Source organism: Daphnia carinata, chromosome 9, assembly GCF_022539665.2.
Source record: "Daphnia carinata strain CSIRO-1 chromosome 9, CSIRO_AGI_Dcar_HiC_V3, whole genome shotgun sequence".
Lineage (NCBI taxonomy): Eukaryota > Metazoa > Arthropoda > Branchiopoda > Diplostraca > Daphniidae > Daphnia > Daphnia carinata.
In genome coordinates, this window is record NC_081339.1 from 2,505,891 (window position 1) to 2,521,786 (window position 15,896).

At 38.5% G+C, this 15,896-nt stretch overlaps 4 protein-coding genes and 2 long non-coding RNA genes across 6 annotated transcripts; 4 read left to right on the forward strand and 2 right to left on the reverse strand.

Annotated features, from left to right (window-relative positions):
* Positions 1 to 77: 77 nt before the first annotated feature.
* On the forward strand, positions 78 to 3,322 carry LOC130689213 (ATP synthase mitochondrial F1 complex assembly factor 1-like). Its single transcript, XM_059496919.1, has 8 exons — positions 78 to 297; positions 363 to 600; positions 677 to 775; positions 840 to 935; positions 1,007 to 1,114; positions 1,177 to 2,477; positions 2,557 to 2,879; positions 2,938 to 3,322. The coding sequence occupies exons 1-6, from the start codon at positions 89 to 91 to the stop codon at positions 1,333 to 1,335; spliced, it is 909 nt and encodes a 302-aa protein (XP_059352902.1). The 5' UTR covers positions 78 to 88; the 3' UTR covers positions 1,336 to 2,477; positions 2,557 to 2,879; positions 2,938 to 3,322.
* Positions 3,323 to 3,719: 397 nt separating this feature from the next.
* On the reverse strand, positions 3,720 to 7,437 carry LOC130689193 (kelch-like protein 5). Its single transcript, XM_057512214.2, has 13 exons — positions 7,287 to 7,437; positions 6,780 to 7,053; positions 6,559 to 6,720; positions 6,295 to 6,491; positions 5,995 to 6,207; positions 5,774 to 5,920; positions 5,503 to 5,703; positions 5,416 to 5,443; positions 5,186 to 5,224; positions 4,945 to 5,113; positions 4,660 to 4,872; positions 4,410 to 4,581; positions 3,720 to 4,346 (listed from the first exon to the last, which is right to left on the reverse strand). The coding sequence occupies exons 2-13, from the start codon at positions 7,051 to 7,053 to the stop codon at positions 4,272 to 4,274; spliced, it is 1,890 nt and encodes a 629-aa protein (XP_057368197.1). The 5' UTR covers positions 7,287 to 7,437; the 3' UTR covers positions 3,720 to 4,271.
* A 142-nt stretch (positions 7,438 to 7,579) lies between these two features.
* Positions 7,580 to 10,343, forward strand: LOC130689192 (gastrulation defective protein 1 homolog). The gene is made up of 8 exons (XM_057512212.2): positions 7,580 to 8,376; positions 8,443 to 8,512; positions 8,570 to 8,730; positions 8,796 to 8,973; positions 9,060 to 9,244; positions 9,333 to 9,615; positions 9,679 to 9,829; positions 9,921 to 10,343. The coding sequence occupies exons 1-8, from the start codon at positions 7,703 to 7,705 to the stop codon at positions 10,169 to 10,171; spliced, it is 1,953 nt and encodes a 650-aa protein (XP_057368195.1). The 5' UTR covers positions 7,580 to 7,702; the 3' UTR covers positions 10,172 to 10,343.
* Positions 10,344 to 10,372: 29 nt separating this feature from the next.
* On the reverse strand, positions 10,373 to 12,055 carry LOC130689209 (alpha-1,3/1,6-mannosyltransferase ALG2-like). The gene is made up of 6 exons (XM_057512241.1): positions 11,743 to 12,055; positions 11,566 to 11,665; positions 11,349 to 11,496; positions 11,038 to 11,283; positions 10,928 to 10,974; positions 10,373 to 10,861 (listed from the first exon to the last, which is right to left on the reverse strand). Exons 1-6 carry the CDS (start codon positions 11,949 to 11,951, stop codon positions 10,400 to 10,402), a joined length of 1,212 nt encoding a protein of 403 aa, XP_057368224.1. The 5' UTR covers positions 11,952 to 12,055; the 3' UTR covers positions 10,373 to 10,399.
* Positions 12,056 to 12,168: 113 nt separating this feature from the next.
* LOC130689243 (uncharacterized) lies at positions 12,169 to 13,652 on the forward strand. Its single transcript, XR_009000676.1, has 4 exons — positions 12,169 to 12,668; positions 12,735 to 12,982; positions 13,053 to 13,458; positions 13,524 to 13,652. It is a non-coding gene; the product is annotated as an uncharacterized LOC130689243 (long non-coding RNA).
* A 1,287-nt stretch (positions 13,653 to 14,939) lies between these two features.
* LOC130689245 (uncharacterized) lies at positions 14,940 to 15,824 on the forward strand. Its single transcript, XR_009000678.2, has 3 exons — positions 14,940 to 15,115; positions 15,178 to 15,522; positions 15,626 to 15,824. It is a non-coding gene; the product is annotated as an uncharacterized LOC130689245 (long non-coding RNA).
* Positions 15,825 to 15,896: the final 72 nt, after the last annotated feature.

Consider the following 15,896-nt stretch of genomic DNA (forward strand, 5'->3'; position numbering starts at 1 on the left):
GAATTTTTTTAAATAAATTTTTTTAATTATCTAATTTAAAGGGCATAGACATTTGTCATCTGTGCTTGCAGGGTCGAGCCAACCAACAATGCTTAAGCAGAAGACATATTCAGGAATGGCGCTTCCCTTGATTAGGACAATTCGTCAAAATATTTGCTTGTATCCTCGTTGGCTAGCTTCATCATATTTCACGACAGCACGTATCATAATGAATAACAAATCAGCCAGCGTGGATGAAACTTTATCAAAAAACCCCTTTTACGAAAAATATGCGTCAAAAATAACAACTCTACAACAGTAACACGTTTTACTTTTTTTATCATTTTGCTCATTCTTTATTCTAGTTAACGTTGTTTTAAAAGGAATGACCCACAGAAATTAGCAGAAAAGCTAGAGCAACTAACTACCAGTTCAAAAACTGTTTCCTCAAATTTGCCACCGAGTAATTATAGCTCGAAGTTGTCTACTGTTGCTCCCTCTCCCAAGCAACCAGAAGCTCAAAACTCAAAAGCCAGATTCATGCAAAGTAAAGTCAAGCTTTTAAGTGAAATAATGAAAACAGAGCTATTACAAGATAAAGATTTTGAAGAAATTAAGCAGGTACAATATTCTTTATATCCTGCATGTTTTCGTAATGTAGGTATGTGCTCACCATCTATGTTATCATTTACAATAGATATGGCATGAATATTTCAAAAACAAAATTACAGTCTCAGGGGTGCTCACCAAAGCAATTTATGATCAACTTCACTCAAGGGCAATGCAATATTCTACGGTCAGTGTGATAAAGTTTATTTCAAGAAACATTTTTACTTATTGAAATTCCAATTAACCCATAGTTTTTGTTTCCTCTACCAAGAGATGAGGGATATGAGTTCTTAGTATGTCAATTTGCAGGAAATGAAGGTCACTTTACCTCACTTATCAATTTTCAGGTGCGATCATTTTAAGCCGTTATTTCACTTTTCCAATTTTCGGTTTCTGAGGAAACGGATTTTTGTAACAGACTTACGGTGAAAACGCACCAGAATGCTTGGCACTGGTGTTCTTTCCTGATTTATCAGACGAAAAAAATATCGTATTGTTCCGCGGAGACTACGATAAGAATAACTTGGTATAGCTTTTATTTCACCTATTTCATGATAATGGCATTACACTCTCCCATTTTTGTTTCAGAATGCCATTGAAGCTCAGTGTCTAGTCAATCAAGTGGTACTCTACTACGCTCAGCCGGACGAGAGAAAGCTTCAACTATTAGAGCGATTCACGAAAAAACCGGATACGTTTCAACACATGGACTTAGTGCAGGAACTTGAGAATATTAAACTAGATTGAAATGCTTAAATCTACCGTGTACATGGCGGGAACGAACTCCGCACGTCTCTGTGCTCGGAACTTCTTTTCGCAGTTGAGGTAAATAAATTTGTGGTATGCCTCAACCCATAAATGCCCGTCGTGAGTCACATCAGGCGTTGGGTACAACACGATTTTATCGTTGCTTGTTCTGTTCATACCCAAAAGAGGAATTATGAATAGATATCTCCTTCGTGAAGAAGGTCATATGTAGTATATCTAACCTTCTTTTGTTTCGTGTCCATAACTGCTAGATTATCATTGGCGTTTCATAGCACGCAAGCAGTTCTTTGGTTTCTTATAAATTTAACTCGATTCCCAGTGAATAGGAAGCAAAATGCCGTGGACGTCTAAAATATTCAAGTGGTATTCATGTGGTGTGACCAATAAGGTTGCCATTGCCCTTCCTAATGACCTTCACAGTTTCATAATGTACTGGTGTTCTCCAACTCTCCTTGACTTTTATTTATTTATAGATTGAGTGGGCTTTAAGCATTCTGGTGATTTGGAGTTGATGAGGATCGGTTTTGCTGCTTAGAAAAGCTTAAACGGTAAACAATCATTCAGCCTACTTTTTTTCACTTTTAAAAATATTAGTTTAGTTTTAATTTTTTTGTTGTTTCGAATTTTATTTTACTGAATGATTTCATTAATAGTAAAGAGAGGGCCATTTTCTGTATTGAATTTTGTAAGGAACGTAATTGAGCGTCATCTTTCAAAGAAAATTTCAATGTTACCTTTTTTGGTACCGTTCAGCTTTACAATTCCTTTACAGTTTGAGTAATAATAAATATTAAAGTAAAGCTAATAACTAGTAACTGGGATTTTCAAAGAACGTGGTAGAAAGAAGCATTACACTCCTCAATTTTTTGTTGCTCATTGCCCTCCTTGAAAGGCACGGCTTAGATAGCCAAAGGGGAATTGAGCGTGCTCACTATTGGCTCGCTGTCCTTTCGTAAGCTTTTAGCGAAAAACAGAAATGGTAAAGTTTCAACAGCATCGTTCCTTGGGAACCCAGTAGCGGAGACTATAAAAGGAGATGCCTTTGAACTGAGTTCATAACTCGATCAGAAGAGTCTGCGGCAAACGGAATCGTCAACTTTCGGCTCTTGCGAACTTATACCGTAAGTTTCAATTATTTTCTTTTGTATTACACTGTTCTTTGCTTTATATAAAATTTTAACGCAGCCTAATTTATTACAGAAATAAGAAGTTCTTTCCTAATCGTCATGAAGATTCTGTTCGGATGCTTTGCCCTATCCTGGATTTCCTTATGTTTCGCCGCCTGTTCTTTTGATCCAGAGACCGGAATTTCCACCTGTCATACATACACTCAATGGAAGGAAGCCGTGGATGGTGCGGTCTCGTGGGCGAAAGATTGTGATTTTAAGGGACATGATGTTGCAAAAATTGACGGTCCCGAACACAAATGTGGCAAACTTTGCTATAATTTTGATAAAGGCCAATGCACCCATTTTACGTGGAGCAAAGGGATCTGTTACATCAAGAGCAATGCCAGACAAAAGGTATTAATTATGTTTTATTCAATATCTCAATTAGTTTAACATATTTGACTGATTTTAGGCGGAAGAACCCAGCAAGAGCGAAGGAGATGTATGCGGTTACGTCGTGTCACGCACAGATTTCGTGAGAGTCGGTTAGTGGTTTAACAATGATTTCGTTTGTTTGTTTTTATGTTATGAATCACCAGATCGGTATCAGTTTTTTATGTGCCTTAACTGCTGTTAGATGCGTCGTCTAACCACGACTATTAAGCAAATGAGCTAGCAGTAGAGCTAAGCCATTTTTACAAGTAGCTTAAGAGGCAGTTCAATCTAAATCAATATTCTTCCTGTTTGACGTTTAGCAACTCGTGGCTTATACAAAAAATTCTTTTATTCCCCTTGAATGGTTAGACATCTACTTAAAATGGGAATACATCTGGTGGCTATTGTTATGTTTTATCGAATATGGAAATTCGAGTTCTTACATTCATCCTGCAGCGGCTTATTCATGAGCCGCAAAACTTTTTTGGGTGATGCGGTCATGCTACTTTATGCAGGTGAGGCATTCGTTCCTCAAGGCAAAAAGGTGCCGCAGGAAAAGCAACAAAGTACAGCGCTATGCAGTTTGTTTGCAAACGTATGTAGTATTCAGCCGTAAAGAAAAAAGTAATCTATGTGCACGAAAAGCTCAGAAGGGTTCCTTGTCCACCTACGATTCGTCATAATTAAATTTTCAATTTCCATGTGATCTAAGTTGAATTGTGAATACGTTACATCCGGTTCCTGCAGCGCACTCGAGTATTCTAGGTAATGATAACTGTGTATACTTGAATAGTTATCAACGTTCTAACCAATATCTTTGTTTCATTTTCTATTTCTTTAGGGTACCTAGTCTAATACTGACATATAGACACATTAAAGAGGAGCAAAGATAACGAAATAAAAACAATGCTAGTCAAAAACGACAAAGAAAAAATTTGTTCCAACCAAATGTTTAAAGGAATTGGTCCATATACTGCTTTGGCAGTGAAAAGCACGACAAAAACTGGGTAAAATAGATTAAAATTTTGAGGATCTGCGAAATAATTTGGCAATTTGGCTCTAGGAAGGGGCGTGTTCAACACTTATCCAGCGAGATACCATTGGGCCCGGAAAACAAAAAGAACAGAAGAGACTCAAGGAATCGTTCACTATTTTCGTAGTTTCGAAAATTTTTGAAAAATAGGAAGAAAGAGATACTTTGACAGGAATGTCCAGATAGCGCTCGGTTCGTAGCTTCAAAAACAGGACGAACAAATCAAACAGAAAATCACAGAATGGTTTTGGGAGAACAATTAAAAAAGAGGAGAACTCAAACATAACAGCGAGTCCATCTCAAAAAATATCAGGCAGCAGACCAGAGCTTTCTTCCGATTAAACAACTAGGGCAACCGTATCTCTTACTACAGCGATACAAGCACCAGCACGTCCAGATGGAAGCGGTGCAAACTGCGATTGAATTCAACAGTAAATTAGAAATCAAATGAGAAAACGAGACGAAGTTATTCTTACCTGTTGCCACAAATTTGTAAGCGGGTCGTACGCTTCGACGAAGTTGAGATAAGCTTGACCATCGAATCCACCAACAATGAACAATCTATCACCCATAAAGGCTACACCCATTGCATCGCGACCATTCTTCATTGAAGTCACTATCGTCCAGGAGTCCGACAGCGGATCATACCTTCCAAAAGAAAAAAAATCCAGGTAAGATTGGCACAAACACGTCGAACAACAGTGGTAAGTGGGTAAAAACCCAAACCTTTCAACACAATCGAATCGGGCTGCTGATGGATTTGAAGCAGGTGCGTCATGACCACCAAAAGCATAGAGATATCCGTGTGCTACTGCAACACCTACTCCACCTCGTCGTTTGCTCATCGGAGCCACCAATGTCCAGCGATTGGTGTGTGGATCATAGCACTCGACTGTGCGAAGACAAGAACTCCCATCTCGGCCACCCACAGCGTAAAGCCTACAAAAATAAGTAATTTTAACTCAAAAAAATTCAAAATAGATAATTCTGTGACGTAATAACATTTCTTACTTTCCGTTAAGTGCTGCAACACCAACGGTGGAGCGCTGACTATTCATTGGAGCAACAAAGCTCCACTGGCGGGTGACAGGATCCCAACGCTCAACACTATTGAGGTATGACCAACCATCATGGCCTCCTACTGCATACAATGGTCCTTCAAGGCTGGCTACGCCCAGTCCTTTGACGACGAAAAATGAAAATCATAATAGTAAAATAGAAAATGTAACGAAATTCTAAGAGAAATAGGTACCGTGACGATGCGTTGCCATAGGGGGCATACTGCTCCATACTGCATAACATGTAGAATTAATATTAGCATTCAAAGTTTAAATTGTGTTGCCGTATAACAATTAATACTACTACGAGTTCTTGGTAATGATTTTCTTTTTTTACAGGGTGGGATGTACGTAACTAACATCACAAAGAAATCAACACGAACGCCGTGAAATCTCCATACTAAGGTATACAAATATTACTAACCTTTGGTCCATGGATCCCAGCATTCCACCTGGATCGTTAAAAAAAATCGTGTTAAGATAGATTCACATGTTGCCAAATGTAGCATACCGTGCTAAGCGTTTTTAGTCCATCGCGTCCACCGACTACGTAGATTTTATTATCAACGACTGCAACTCCAAACTGGAGTCTTCTTCCAGTCATGGATGCGGTAGGTGATGACCAGGAATTAGTACGAAGACAAAACTTATCGACACTTGTTGGTCCCTTGGTTGATGCATCCATACCACCCACAATATATAATGATCCCACCTGAATGATTTCAAAACACAGAAAGATTAGGAAAGTGGTTGGATTACTATTTAGATTAATGAGCACGCACGGTGGATTTCCGAGGTCGTGTTCTAGGTGACTGAAGCGTAGATCGACGTTCGGGAAGTAAGTGATACTTTAGAGCCTCGACAATAAGTTCTTGACAAACCCGATCTTCCCGAAAGATCGGATTGCTTTCTACGTGATCGGCAATAAACTACCAAAGAGAAAAAATGACGAAAAGATTAATGTCTGAAAAAAGAATCGAGCGTCAGTAAAAATAAGCCTCACCCCAGGAGAAATTAGTGGCAGTTTGATTAATGAGAGCAGATGCGGCAGTTCTTTTTTCCTTTCAGGAAGATCATGGCGAAGCCACAACATCAGCGCTTGAAACATTAATTCCTCGTTAGGAACGTTTAAATCATCAGACGCCAGAAGCTTGGCAATCTCGTCAGCGGGAAGTAAAACAAATTCCTGGCTTCCTATGACTTCTATGAAATGGTCCTACATAATGAAGCGCACAGAACCAATGAAATGAAAGAGTTTCGATTAAAAAGTTTCATATGTGTGCCCAAAAAAAATTTTACGTACGGCCGTGTAATCATGAGCTACTTGTAATAGACGAGTGCAGCTTTGGCTATCGGCAAATAGACGAATACCAAGGCAGTTGGAGGGATGAAGTTGGCGTATCAAAAAAGTTGAACAAGCTTCCACCACTTCTGGTAGTTGAAGTAAGCAGGCAGTGGCCATTAGGCACTCCACAGTATCTTCTTCTAGTTCTACGGCACCTATGACAATTTCAAATTTGAGAAGTTGCATTCAAATTTACAAAAAATAATAAACTTGTTTCCCTACCTGTGTAGCAGTAACACACCAGAGTTTCTAAAGCATCTGGATCTACACCTTGCAGTTCAATCTCATTTTGATTGGCTTCACCAAAATCATTAGTAAACATAGCAGCAAAGTAATCAGATGCAGCACTTAGAACGATGCGATGCGCTTCAATTTTTCGTTCTCCTACCAAATAAGGTATCAAATTTAGTGTATGGAAAAAAAAGAATGTAAAAAGAAGCTACCTGCAATTAATATGACATCCTTTAGCTTTCCATTAAGATAGTATTGGTTCATCTTACTAAGAATGAGTTGGGAATGATTTTCATGTTTAAAGTGTTCTTCTGGCGAAGTAGTTGGAGATGATGATGGAGAAGAGGTGACTTGGGGATCAATGTTCAATTTTGACAAACCACTAGTGACAGAATGATTATGAGTTTTCTCTCTGGATTTCAGTGAACTGCTCAACCACATTGGAAAGGTTGCACTGCTCTCAAGACGTTGCTCCATGCTCACCATCTAACAGTTCAAATAATCATATTGGTTTATATAAAAAATTTTACTATTTATATTTAATGTACATATACTGGATTTGCTAAAAAAAAATAAAGGTATACTGTAGAACATGCGATAAATTTCAGTTTCTCAACAGGAAAAACTTGCGCTTCACAAATATCTAATGCATATAATCGAATTAATGGCAAGCGTTTTTTTTTTTTTTAAGTTTGAATTATACTTCTTTGGCTACATACCAAATACAATCGCACACGTTACGAAATCAAAAGTTTCAAAATAATGCTGTAAAATAACTCTAATTCTATAATGTGTAGCACAAGAAGTTGAGAAACAAATTCAAAAGTCCTTTGTTGATTTCTTGCTTCAAAATCTCCTGTCTAGAAAGAGCAAGACAAAGAGGAAGGGAATTAGAAATAGAAACCTTATTCGGAGTTCGGAGGTTGTACTAAACAGCAATTGTATTTAATATTTTTGTAGCAGTTCAAAAAACAGACGATTGGACGCGGGGTCCAGGAGGCCTCAGCAAGCAGACTGTTTCGAAAAACAAACTAGAAACGAACACCTTGTTCGTAAGAAGATCGTTACTTTACCAAGTTACAGAATTGTTTTACATTCCCATTGTTGTAAGAACTTGAAGAATTATAGAATAGCCATGCCTCCCAAAAAAGCCATTGCTTTCGGCAAAATAGGATCATTTGGACAACTTTCTATCAGTTCTAATTCCCAAGTTTCAGCCAAAAGGGAAGATGGTGGTTTCGGAAAATTTGGGAAAGCGGATGAAGAGTTTAGTGCTGAACCAACAGCAGACGTAGAACGGACAATGGGTTTCCAAGGATTTGGAAAGAATAAAGTAGCTCCAATAAAAAATTTTGACCTTGAAAGTCTTGTTGAACAGAGCAAACAAGTAGCGAGGGAACGTAACACACTAAAAGTTAACGAAATGGTAAACTCAATTGAAGTAGAAGCTGCTGAAGATGTGATTGGGCCTATTCCACCCCCTCAAGCAACAGAATCAAGTGTCAAGGAAAGTGAGGAAGGAAAAGTTTCATCAGCACAAAAAAAATCTTCTAAGATGAACACAAAGACCCCTAGTGACGATGAAGATGTTGATAGTAGTGATTCTGATGACGATGAAACTGGAACATATATACCAGCTGCGTTGGAAGTGAATCTAAATCATGGAACTAAACCTGTGTCAGCTCTAAGTGTGGATCATTCTGGTGCTCGACTGATATCAGGATCTGTGGATTATGATGTTAAGTTATGGGACTTTGCAGGAATGAGCTCTTCTTTACAAAGCTTCAGAACTATAAGACCATGTGAAAGGTAGTCTCTTAATGAAAGTGATAAGAAATGTTTGAAATATCATATTCATATATCTTTGTTTACTAGCCATCCTATATTGGATTTACATTATTCCATCACAGGTGACGCTATTCTTATTATATCAGGCAGTGCTCAGGTAATTTGAACTCCATAACAAAGATGAAATTCTGATTAACTAATATTAAAATTGTAGGCCAAAGTCGTTGATCGAGACGGATACGAGAAAGCCGAATGTGTCAAAGGAGATCAATACATCACGGACATGGCAAGAACAAAGGGTCACATTGCTTCACTTGTCGGAGGAAGCTGGCATCCAAGAGACAAGCAGGAGTTCTTGACATGTTCTCAAGATGGGTACGACCTTTTAGCTGAATATGTCACTCTCGAATGTCCATAATTATTAATGAAAATTAAAATAGAACGTGTCGTATATGGAATGTTGATGACGTCAAACAACACAAAGGCATCATGAAAAGTCGTTCACAAAGTGGTTTGAGAGCTGCTCCTACTAGCTGTAATTATAGCAGAGATGGTAATCTGATTGCCTGCGCTTGCAATGATGGATCTATACAAATGTGGGATCATCGCAGAATGTTTGTAAGTTAATGGTGCAAACAGGAGGCAGAATAGGCATACTAAATACTTGTCATTTATCATACTTGGAAACGGAATCAATTTTTCAGGTAAACACGTCCGTACTGATTCGTAATGCTCATCAATCCGGCACTGAAACTTCCAGCATCGTTTTCGCCTACGATGGTCGCAACGTAGCTACGCGTGGAGGTGATTCCACCTTAAAACTCTGGGATATACGGCAGCCGAAATCCCCTGTCCATTCGGTTGGAGATCTCTTCTCCAGATTTAGCATGTAAAAACCTTGGAATTTACGAGACGTCAATTAGGTTTAAGTTTAAGTTATCTTACTTAAATCATTTTTTTGTCGTTCGGGTTTGCAGGACAAATTGTGCATTTAGTCCAAATGACCAACTTTTGTTGACTGGTACCTCATTTCTAAAGGGCGAAAGTGGCGGCAAGGTAGTGTTTCTAGACAGAAATACTTTCGAGCGCGTGCACGAAATTGATGTGCCTAAAGCACACGTCGTTCGCACCCTATGGCATCCGAAACTCAACCAGATCATAGTTGGAGCCGGTGACGGCAACATCCATTTGTATTACGATACTGCCAAGAGCCACAATGGGGCAAAACTTTGTCTTGGCAAACCCAAAAAAATCAGACCAGTAATTCAAAATCAGAATGGTTTTTCTTTAACAAAAATACTAATTTTTTTCTTCTTAACAAAGCATGAGATGATGTCTACAGTGCGTGTTATCACACCTCACGCGCTTCCAATGTTTCGTGAGGACAAACCTAGATCCACCCGACGAGCGATGGAAAAGGCCAGAAAGGATCCGCTATTGTCCAAACAACCTGATCTTCCTATCGGAAATAAAGGTTGGAAATTTCTCCATGCCATACCAACAGCCAGGGACTCCTTCAATCCATGTTCAACTATTCTCTTTTTTTTTTCTTTTTCCCTCTCCAGGTTCCGGTGGTCGAGTGGCGACATCAGGCAGTACCTTGTCTTCATACATCGTCCGAAATTTGGGCATCGCCAGCCGGATTGAGGATGAAGGCAACCCGAGAGAAGCCATTCTTAGGCATGCTAGTGCAGCTGCCGCAAATCCATATTGGGTATCTCCTGCATATTCGAAAACGCAGCCCAAACCTATCTGGGCACCTGAAAATAATGATGGTGATGAAGAACCAGATGCAAAAAAGGGAAAATTGAACTGAGGACGACACGCTTACTCGTAGCTTCCAAAGTTTATCCTGTTTCTGTTTGCGCCCTTAATATGATTTCGATTTTATTTTTGATTTGATTGCAATACCCGCACATCATAGGTGAACGATGACTAGTACGTCCGAGTTTGTGGTTAATTCAACATGGGTAAGTCGAGTACAAGATGATTTTTGAAAAAAGGCATTGCTAAACAGTTTACTTGTATATTCGTGTAATGCCCATTAAGCCCTCGATACAGTAAGTTCAACCACCAACTCGTTCAGTTGCTGGCTAAAGGAATTGAAGGAAAAGTGCTCAATTACGCGTTGTCTGCCCCTTTCTCCCATTTTGGTTGCTAGATTTCGATTTTCGTAAAGATATTTCATCTTTTCGGCAAAATCTTCTACTGTCGGATGACACAGGTAGCCAGTTCGATGGTCCTCCACTGTTTCTAGTGGCCCTCCACTGTTGACGGCGATGACAGGAAGTTGACAATACATGGCCTCCAAGGGGACGATACCGAAATGCTCCTTGTCTGGCGTGTACAACAATGTATGGCAGTTCTTCAACAAACATGTCTTCGTTTCATCACTCGGCGACCGAAGGAATGTAACATAATCACCAAGTTGCAAAGATTTCGTCAGTTTTTGCAATTCGTTGTAATGCTCTACGTTTTCAACAAGTCGATCGTCGTATCCTCCAACCTGCAAACATTTTCGTACAGTTCATATAGAACAAAATATCTAGTAAACAGGAAAAAGAATTCTAACCATAATCAGATGAATTTTTGCGTCACCTAGGAAAGATTTCAATAAACCTAAGAGAATAGTAGCAATGTTATTAAAGGTCGGTATGAACCGTAATGTACAAAATGTTTTACCAAATGCTTTAATTGCCAATCCAAGGTTCTTTTTGCGCTCATACCGATTTATAGAGAGGAAAACAAAGTCCAGGACTTGCTCGGTGCCAATGACACTATTCAAATTGTTCCCACATTCTCCATCAAAACTACGAAAATTGAGTGATGGATAAAGAACTTTTGGTCTCCGAAGAATACTTTTAAAAGTTTCGCAGAATACGCCAGCTGTAAAGTGGCTATTGACGACAGTTATAGTGGCTAGGTCAGCTGAATAAGTTGAATAACAAACAATTATGGTGACCACATCACAAATTTTAAATGAAAAAATTAACTGGTTTTTTCCTCTATCCAGTCCAAGGGTGCTCTGTAAAGCTTTTTAATCCATGTTTTATGGCTGGCAAGTAGAAGATCTGGGAAATGACAATAAAATATGACAGGAACGCTTGTGAACAATCTTAAGACCGGTATGCACATTGAGACCTAAATGGTGGGAACAAGAAGAAAAATTAATCCACTGAATATTAGATTGTCAAAGCATAACCAACATACCTGATCACAAAAATAGACTTGGGGTTGCATATCACTCAAAAACACCATGTAGAATGAGGCCCATAACATTCGAATATAAGCACACAGTGCAAGAAACCTTCTGCATTAAAAAAATATAGAACAAATTGCCATTTTTGTTTTGGTGTTTAGGCAGTATGCATGTAGTTATTGAATTACCCAAAGATGCTTCGTGGTAGCCAGTTGCCACTAACAGTAACTGGAATAGTCCCATCTTTGGTTTCAGGAAAACAATGACCAGGATCATGATAGGAGGTGATTATGTGAACCTGATGGCCCTTTGATTGCAAAGCTAGAGCTGCATCTACCACCAGACGTTCGGCTCCTCCGATTCCCAAATCTGGATGAAGGAAGGCAACCTTCATCATTTCACTAAATTGGTGTTGTAGATCAACGATCGCATTCGATTTTTAAAAAATGCTTTTATGGCATCTGGTAAATAAGATACAACATAGATGCACTATAGATACATGTAAGATGTAACTTGTCCTGTTTTCGGGTATATCGCGGAAAAACGATGTGGAAATTACTTGTCCCTCCCCTTTTGGGAGGGACTTTTAAAGTATTTTTTCAGGATCAGCTGTTAGCAGAAACTAAGTTCTGCACAGATCTGTTAACGTAATTAACCGAATCACGGATGATTTGTGTGAATTAAGTTGCAGTTGACATCTTCTAACGGTAATCATTCAGTCACAATAGAGGTATCACAGCACATCTACTATGACTGAATGGTTACCTTTAGACTGCAATGCCACACTGTTTTCTTCAATCACTGGAGGAAACGAATTGAAACTCGACTATATTGCTTTTTCTTGTGAAAAAGTAAGAAATGGTTGCCCATGTTGGCGAAACTGGTTGTCGTACGTTGTCACGCTTTTTCACCATATCATGGCTTCACCCCCATCTGTCATTTGTACCAATTGTTGATAGTGGCATAACAAGCCTTCACATCTAGATTTTTCCCAGTGGGGCTGGATCCTTTTTTTTCGATCACAACCACTTGTTTCAGTTGTTCCAAGTGTTGAAACTTTACTCATTCAAGTACTGAGAGGTGGCTGCCCATTACAAAAAAAGAGGTTATCATGGTATGTTATGGAATAAATACAATAAAAGTTAAAGAAAGAAAGCTTTTAACCTCTGCTGTTCCTTAGGCTCTGTAACGGCATGTGTGCAAAATTGAAAAAATTCTGTGCTGCAATGGTCTGTAGTATGTGCCCAACATATAACGATGTGAACAGCAAAAAAGGGTTGGTCATTCCAAATATCAAAAGTGCTGAATTCTGGAAAATATACCTATTTTCTGCCGTTTCGTCAATCTCTATCCAGTATGTTTGACAATGGAAGCCTTGCTCACTCAGACTGCTCCAGATCAATGTCAGGCAAAGTCACATGACTATGTGTAAGTCAGTATCACTTTACGAAACCAAATAGGTGAAACAATAATGCAATTTTTTATATTTTTTATACAGAATTATTTTGCTGTGGTGTTTCATTGTACAGCTGAATTAGATTACATGCCTACTGTGAAAGAGATCAAGAATCTATTACCGAAACGGGCTCTCTCCGTTCGCGACATCAGACTTCTCCAGTCGGCCGTTCTGACGCAGACCTCCTGAAAAGAAGTTGGAACGTTTTGAACTGTCTAGGACCAAACATCAAGTTCTAAATCTGTTTTTGTTTTCTGCCTGGAAATAAAAAATTACAACTAATTGAAATGTCATTATTGAGTTGTTTGCATAGGTATTAGAAAATAGGCAGTCGCCTTCTGGTTAGTTTCTTTTGCTGTCCGACGCCATGCATATCGTGCCAAACGATCTGAATTATACTTAGCGTTCATTCGGAATAGCTGTTTACTTCCTCGACGTCATGCCTCACGTAACTTAATAACACTGTGATTCAAAAATTAATTAATTAGTGTTTCAATTTTTAATAACCTCTAGGTTATATCGACTCGCAAAATCAATTCAGAAGAGGGTCCCTCTTCGTTGACGTATGGAACGAAAGCTTTGCGGAACGGCGAGACACTAGCAAATTCCGGATGTGGAAATTTCGAAGACTGCTACCTGCACATTACCGTTAGTCGCTGCTTCGTCGCGAAAACAAAAGTATAACAATTTATTTAATTTGAAGTGCATATCTGGGCTCCCTTCTTTTCTGTGGCCCCGTTTCCCCTAGATTTGTAATAAGCCCGTAGGGGGTAGGGGGTGAATAATCAAAGAAGTTTGATGTGTCACGCTAGCGCTATAGCGTACTGGCGCGCTAGTAATAGTTTCGATTCGCATACACACTAATTTTATATTTTAGATTACTCCAAAACTATATACTCTACGTAAAAACATATTCCATTTTCGTGTTCCTTCGTTAATTTTGGATGAGAATCATGTGTAGTTATCGAGATTTAATGATATTATTTTTTAATAGGAAAGACTTTTAAGCCCGAAAGATAAAGAAGGGCTTATTATTGTTTAACCCAACTTTTACCGTTTTTTACGTTTTATTCAAAAACCATGAGTCCCACGAGAAAACAACCCTCATATTCGTGATGCCAGTTTAATTCTGCATCGAAAGTTCGGGCTTATTTAGTCGGGCTTAAAATTTTTTCGGTCAATGTAGAGAATTAGCTAGAAACGTGACCGTTAGATGGCGAAAGCTGTAAAACAGAAAAAAGGCCAGCATTTTTTATTTTTATTTTGGGCAAAACGGATTGCCATTATGGCAATCCGTTTTATATGGCAATCCGTTATGACAATCCGTTTTACATAAAAAAAAAAAAAAATCGCACTTTTTTCTTTTTTTCCGACACGTAGCCATCTACCGCTCAGACTCATTATTACTGGCGTAGGCAATTTCAGTCCATTGGATGCCATTCGCAGTTAGTTCAGTAGCGTGGATGGAGAATAAAGCGTGGCTGGAGGAACAATTGAAAAATGGATAAGATAATACAACAAAAGGATGGTAAGTATAAACATTATTATATTGGTTTTCAATTATTAATTATTGTTTATTACATCAAATTATGAAGCTGCAGGCCCAATTATTGGAACAACACAAAATATTAGATAACAGCAAAGCTAAGGATGGTAAGGCCTAATACGTAATGATTCTATTTATTTGCTTTTATTCGTTTGTGTTTTGTAGCTCAAATTTGAGTCTACATGCTCAGTTACTGGAAAACAAACAAATTAGAATGGGACACTTTCCAAACAGTGAAGGAGGTTTTTCCAAACTCATCCCTAACTGAACATGAGGATGAGTTGGCATTAGGCGAACACAGTCAGGTACCTAAACTTTTCAAATAAGAATTCAAAATAAGTATAGAATTTTAAAAAACAATTATTTATTGTTTAGTTATTCAGTCCACCACCTGACAGTGTGTTAAATTTAAATTCTGTTAGTGCTGTAGTAAAAGAATCGTTAATAATAAATCCATGCAGCGAAGGAACTGAAGAATTGTGGGACCGTATTTGGGCCGAAAATGGGTGTGGTACGGAAACCCAGAAATGGCATGAGTTCAACATAAAACATGGATTAGGTACTTTTCGGTTTTTTGTCTATTGAGAAAGTATTTTTAATGCTGTTATTTTGCATTCACAGAATTTTAGCGGGGGATCCAGTAAAATCTGGAAGTGTTCCAGGTTGGACGAGTGAGCATACAGTTGAAAAACACTGAAAGTGCATTACCATTAAGGTATGAGGTAAAGTAATAGAGTATGCAAATTGTCTAATGAGAAGTACCATCTTGTGTGAATGAATCCTGTGTAACAGCAATCCTTTATAGTTCTGTTATAGCTAGAAGCCTCAAATAATTCTGCTTCTCTTGCTAAAGAACAACTTGTCCTTTACACTCAGAGTGTTGGTGAAGCTGGGTACTTAAATGGCCCTAAAGATGTTTCACTTCACTGGCATTGCAGCGATGAACATCATACATGGACTCTTTAGGTATGAAAGGAATTTTCTTGAAAAATTTTTGAATTTATGATGAAGCTTTTCTCCTCCTTTTTGCCAACCATGTCTAATCTACAAAAAAAAGTTTATCCAATAGGAAAGGATTTTCAGCATACTGGGAACACAACTATCAACAATGCAACATTCTAGGGGTGTTATTTTATCCTTCAAGAGCCTTATACAATGATTTTCATCTACAATTTGTATGGCCTTTCCCGAGCTTCTGCCAGAAGTTGAATCTATGAGTCATGTAAGTCACATGAGCAACAATTGAGATGCTTAATGGTGTTGTTTTTCTTTTCTCAGCATAGGTTAATAGTAACATTGGATCTGAAAAAATTCTTGGTTGGGGCATGACACTGAATAAA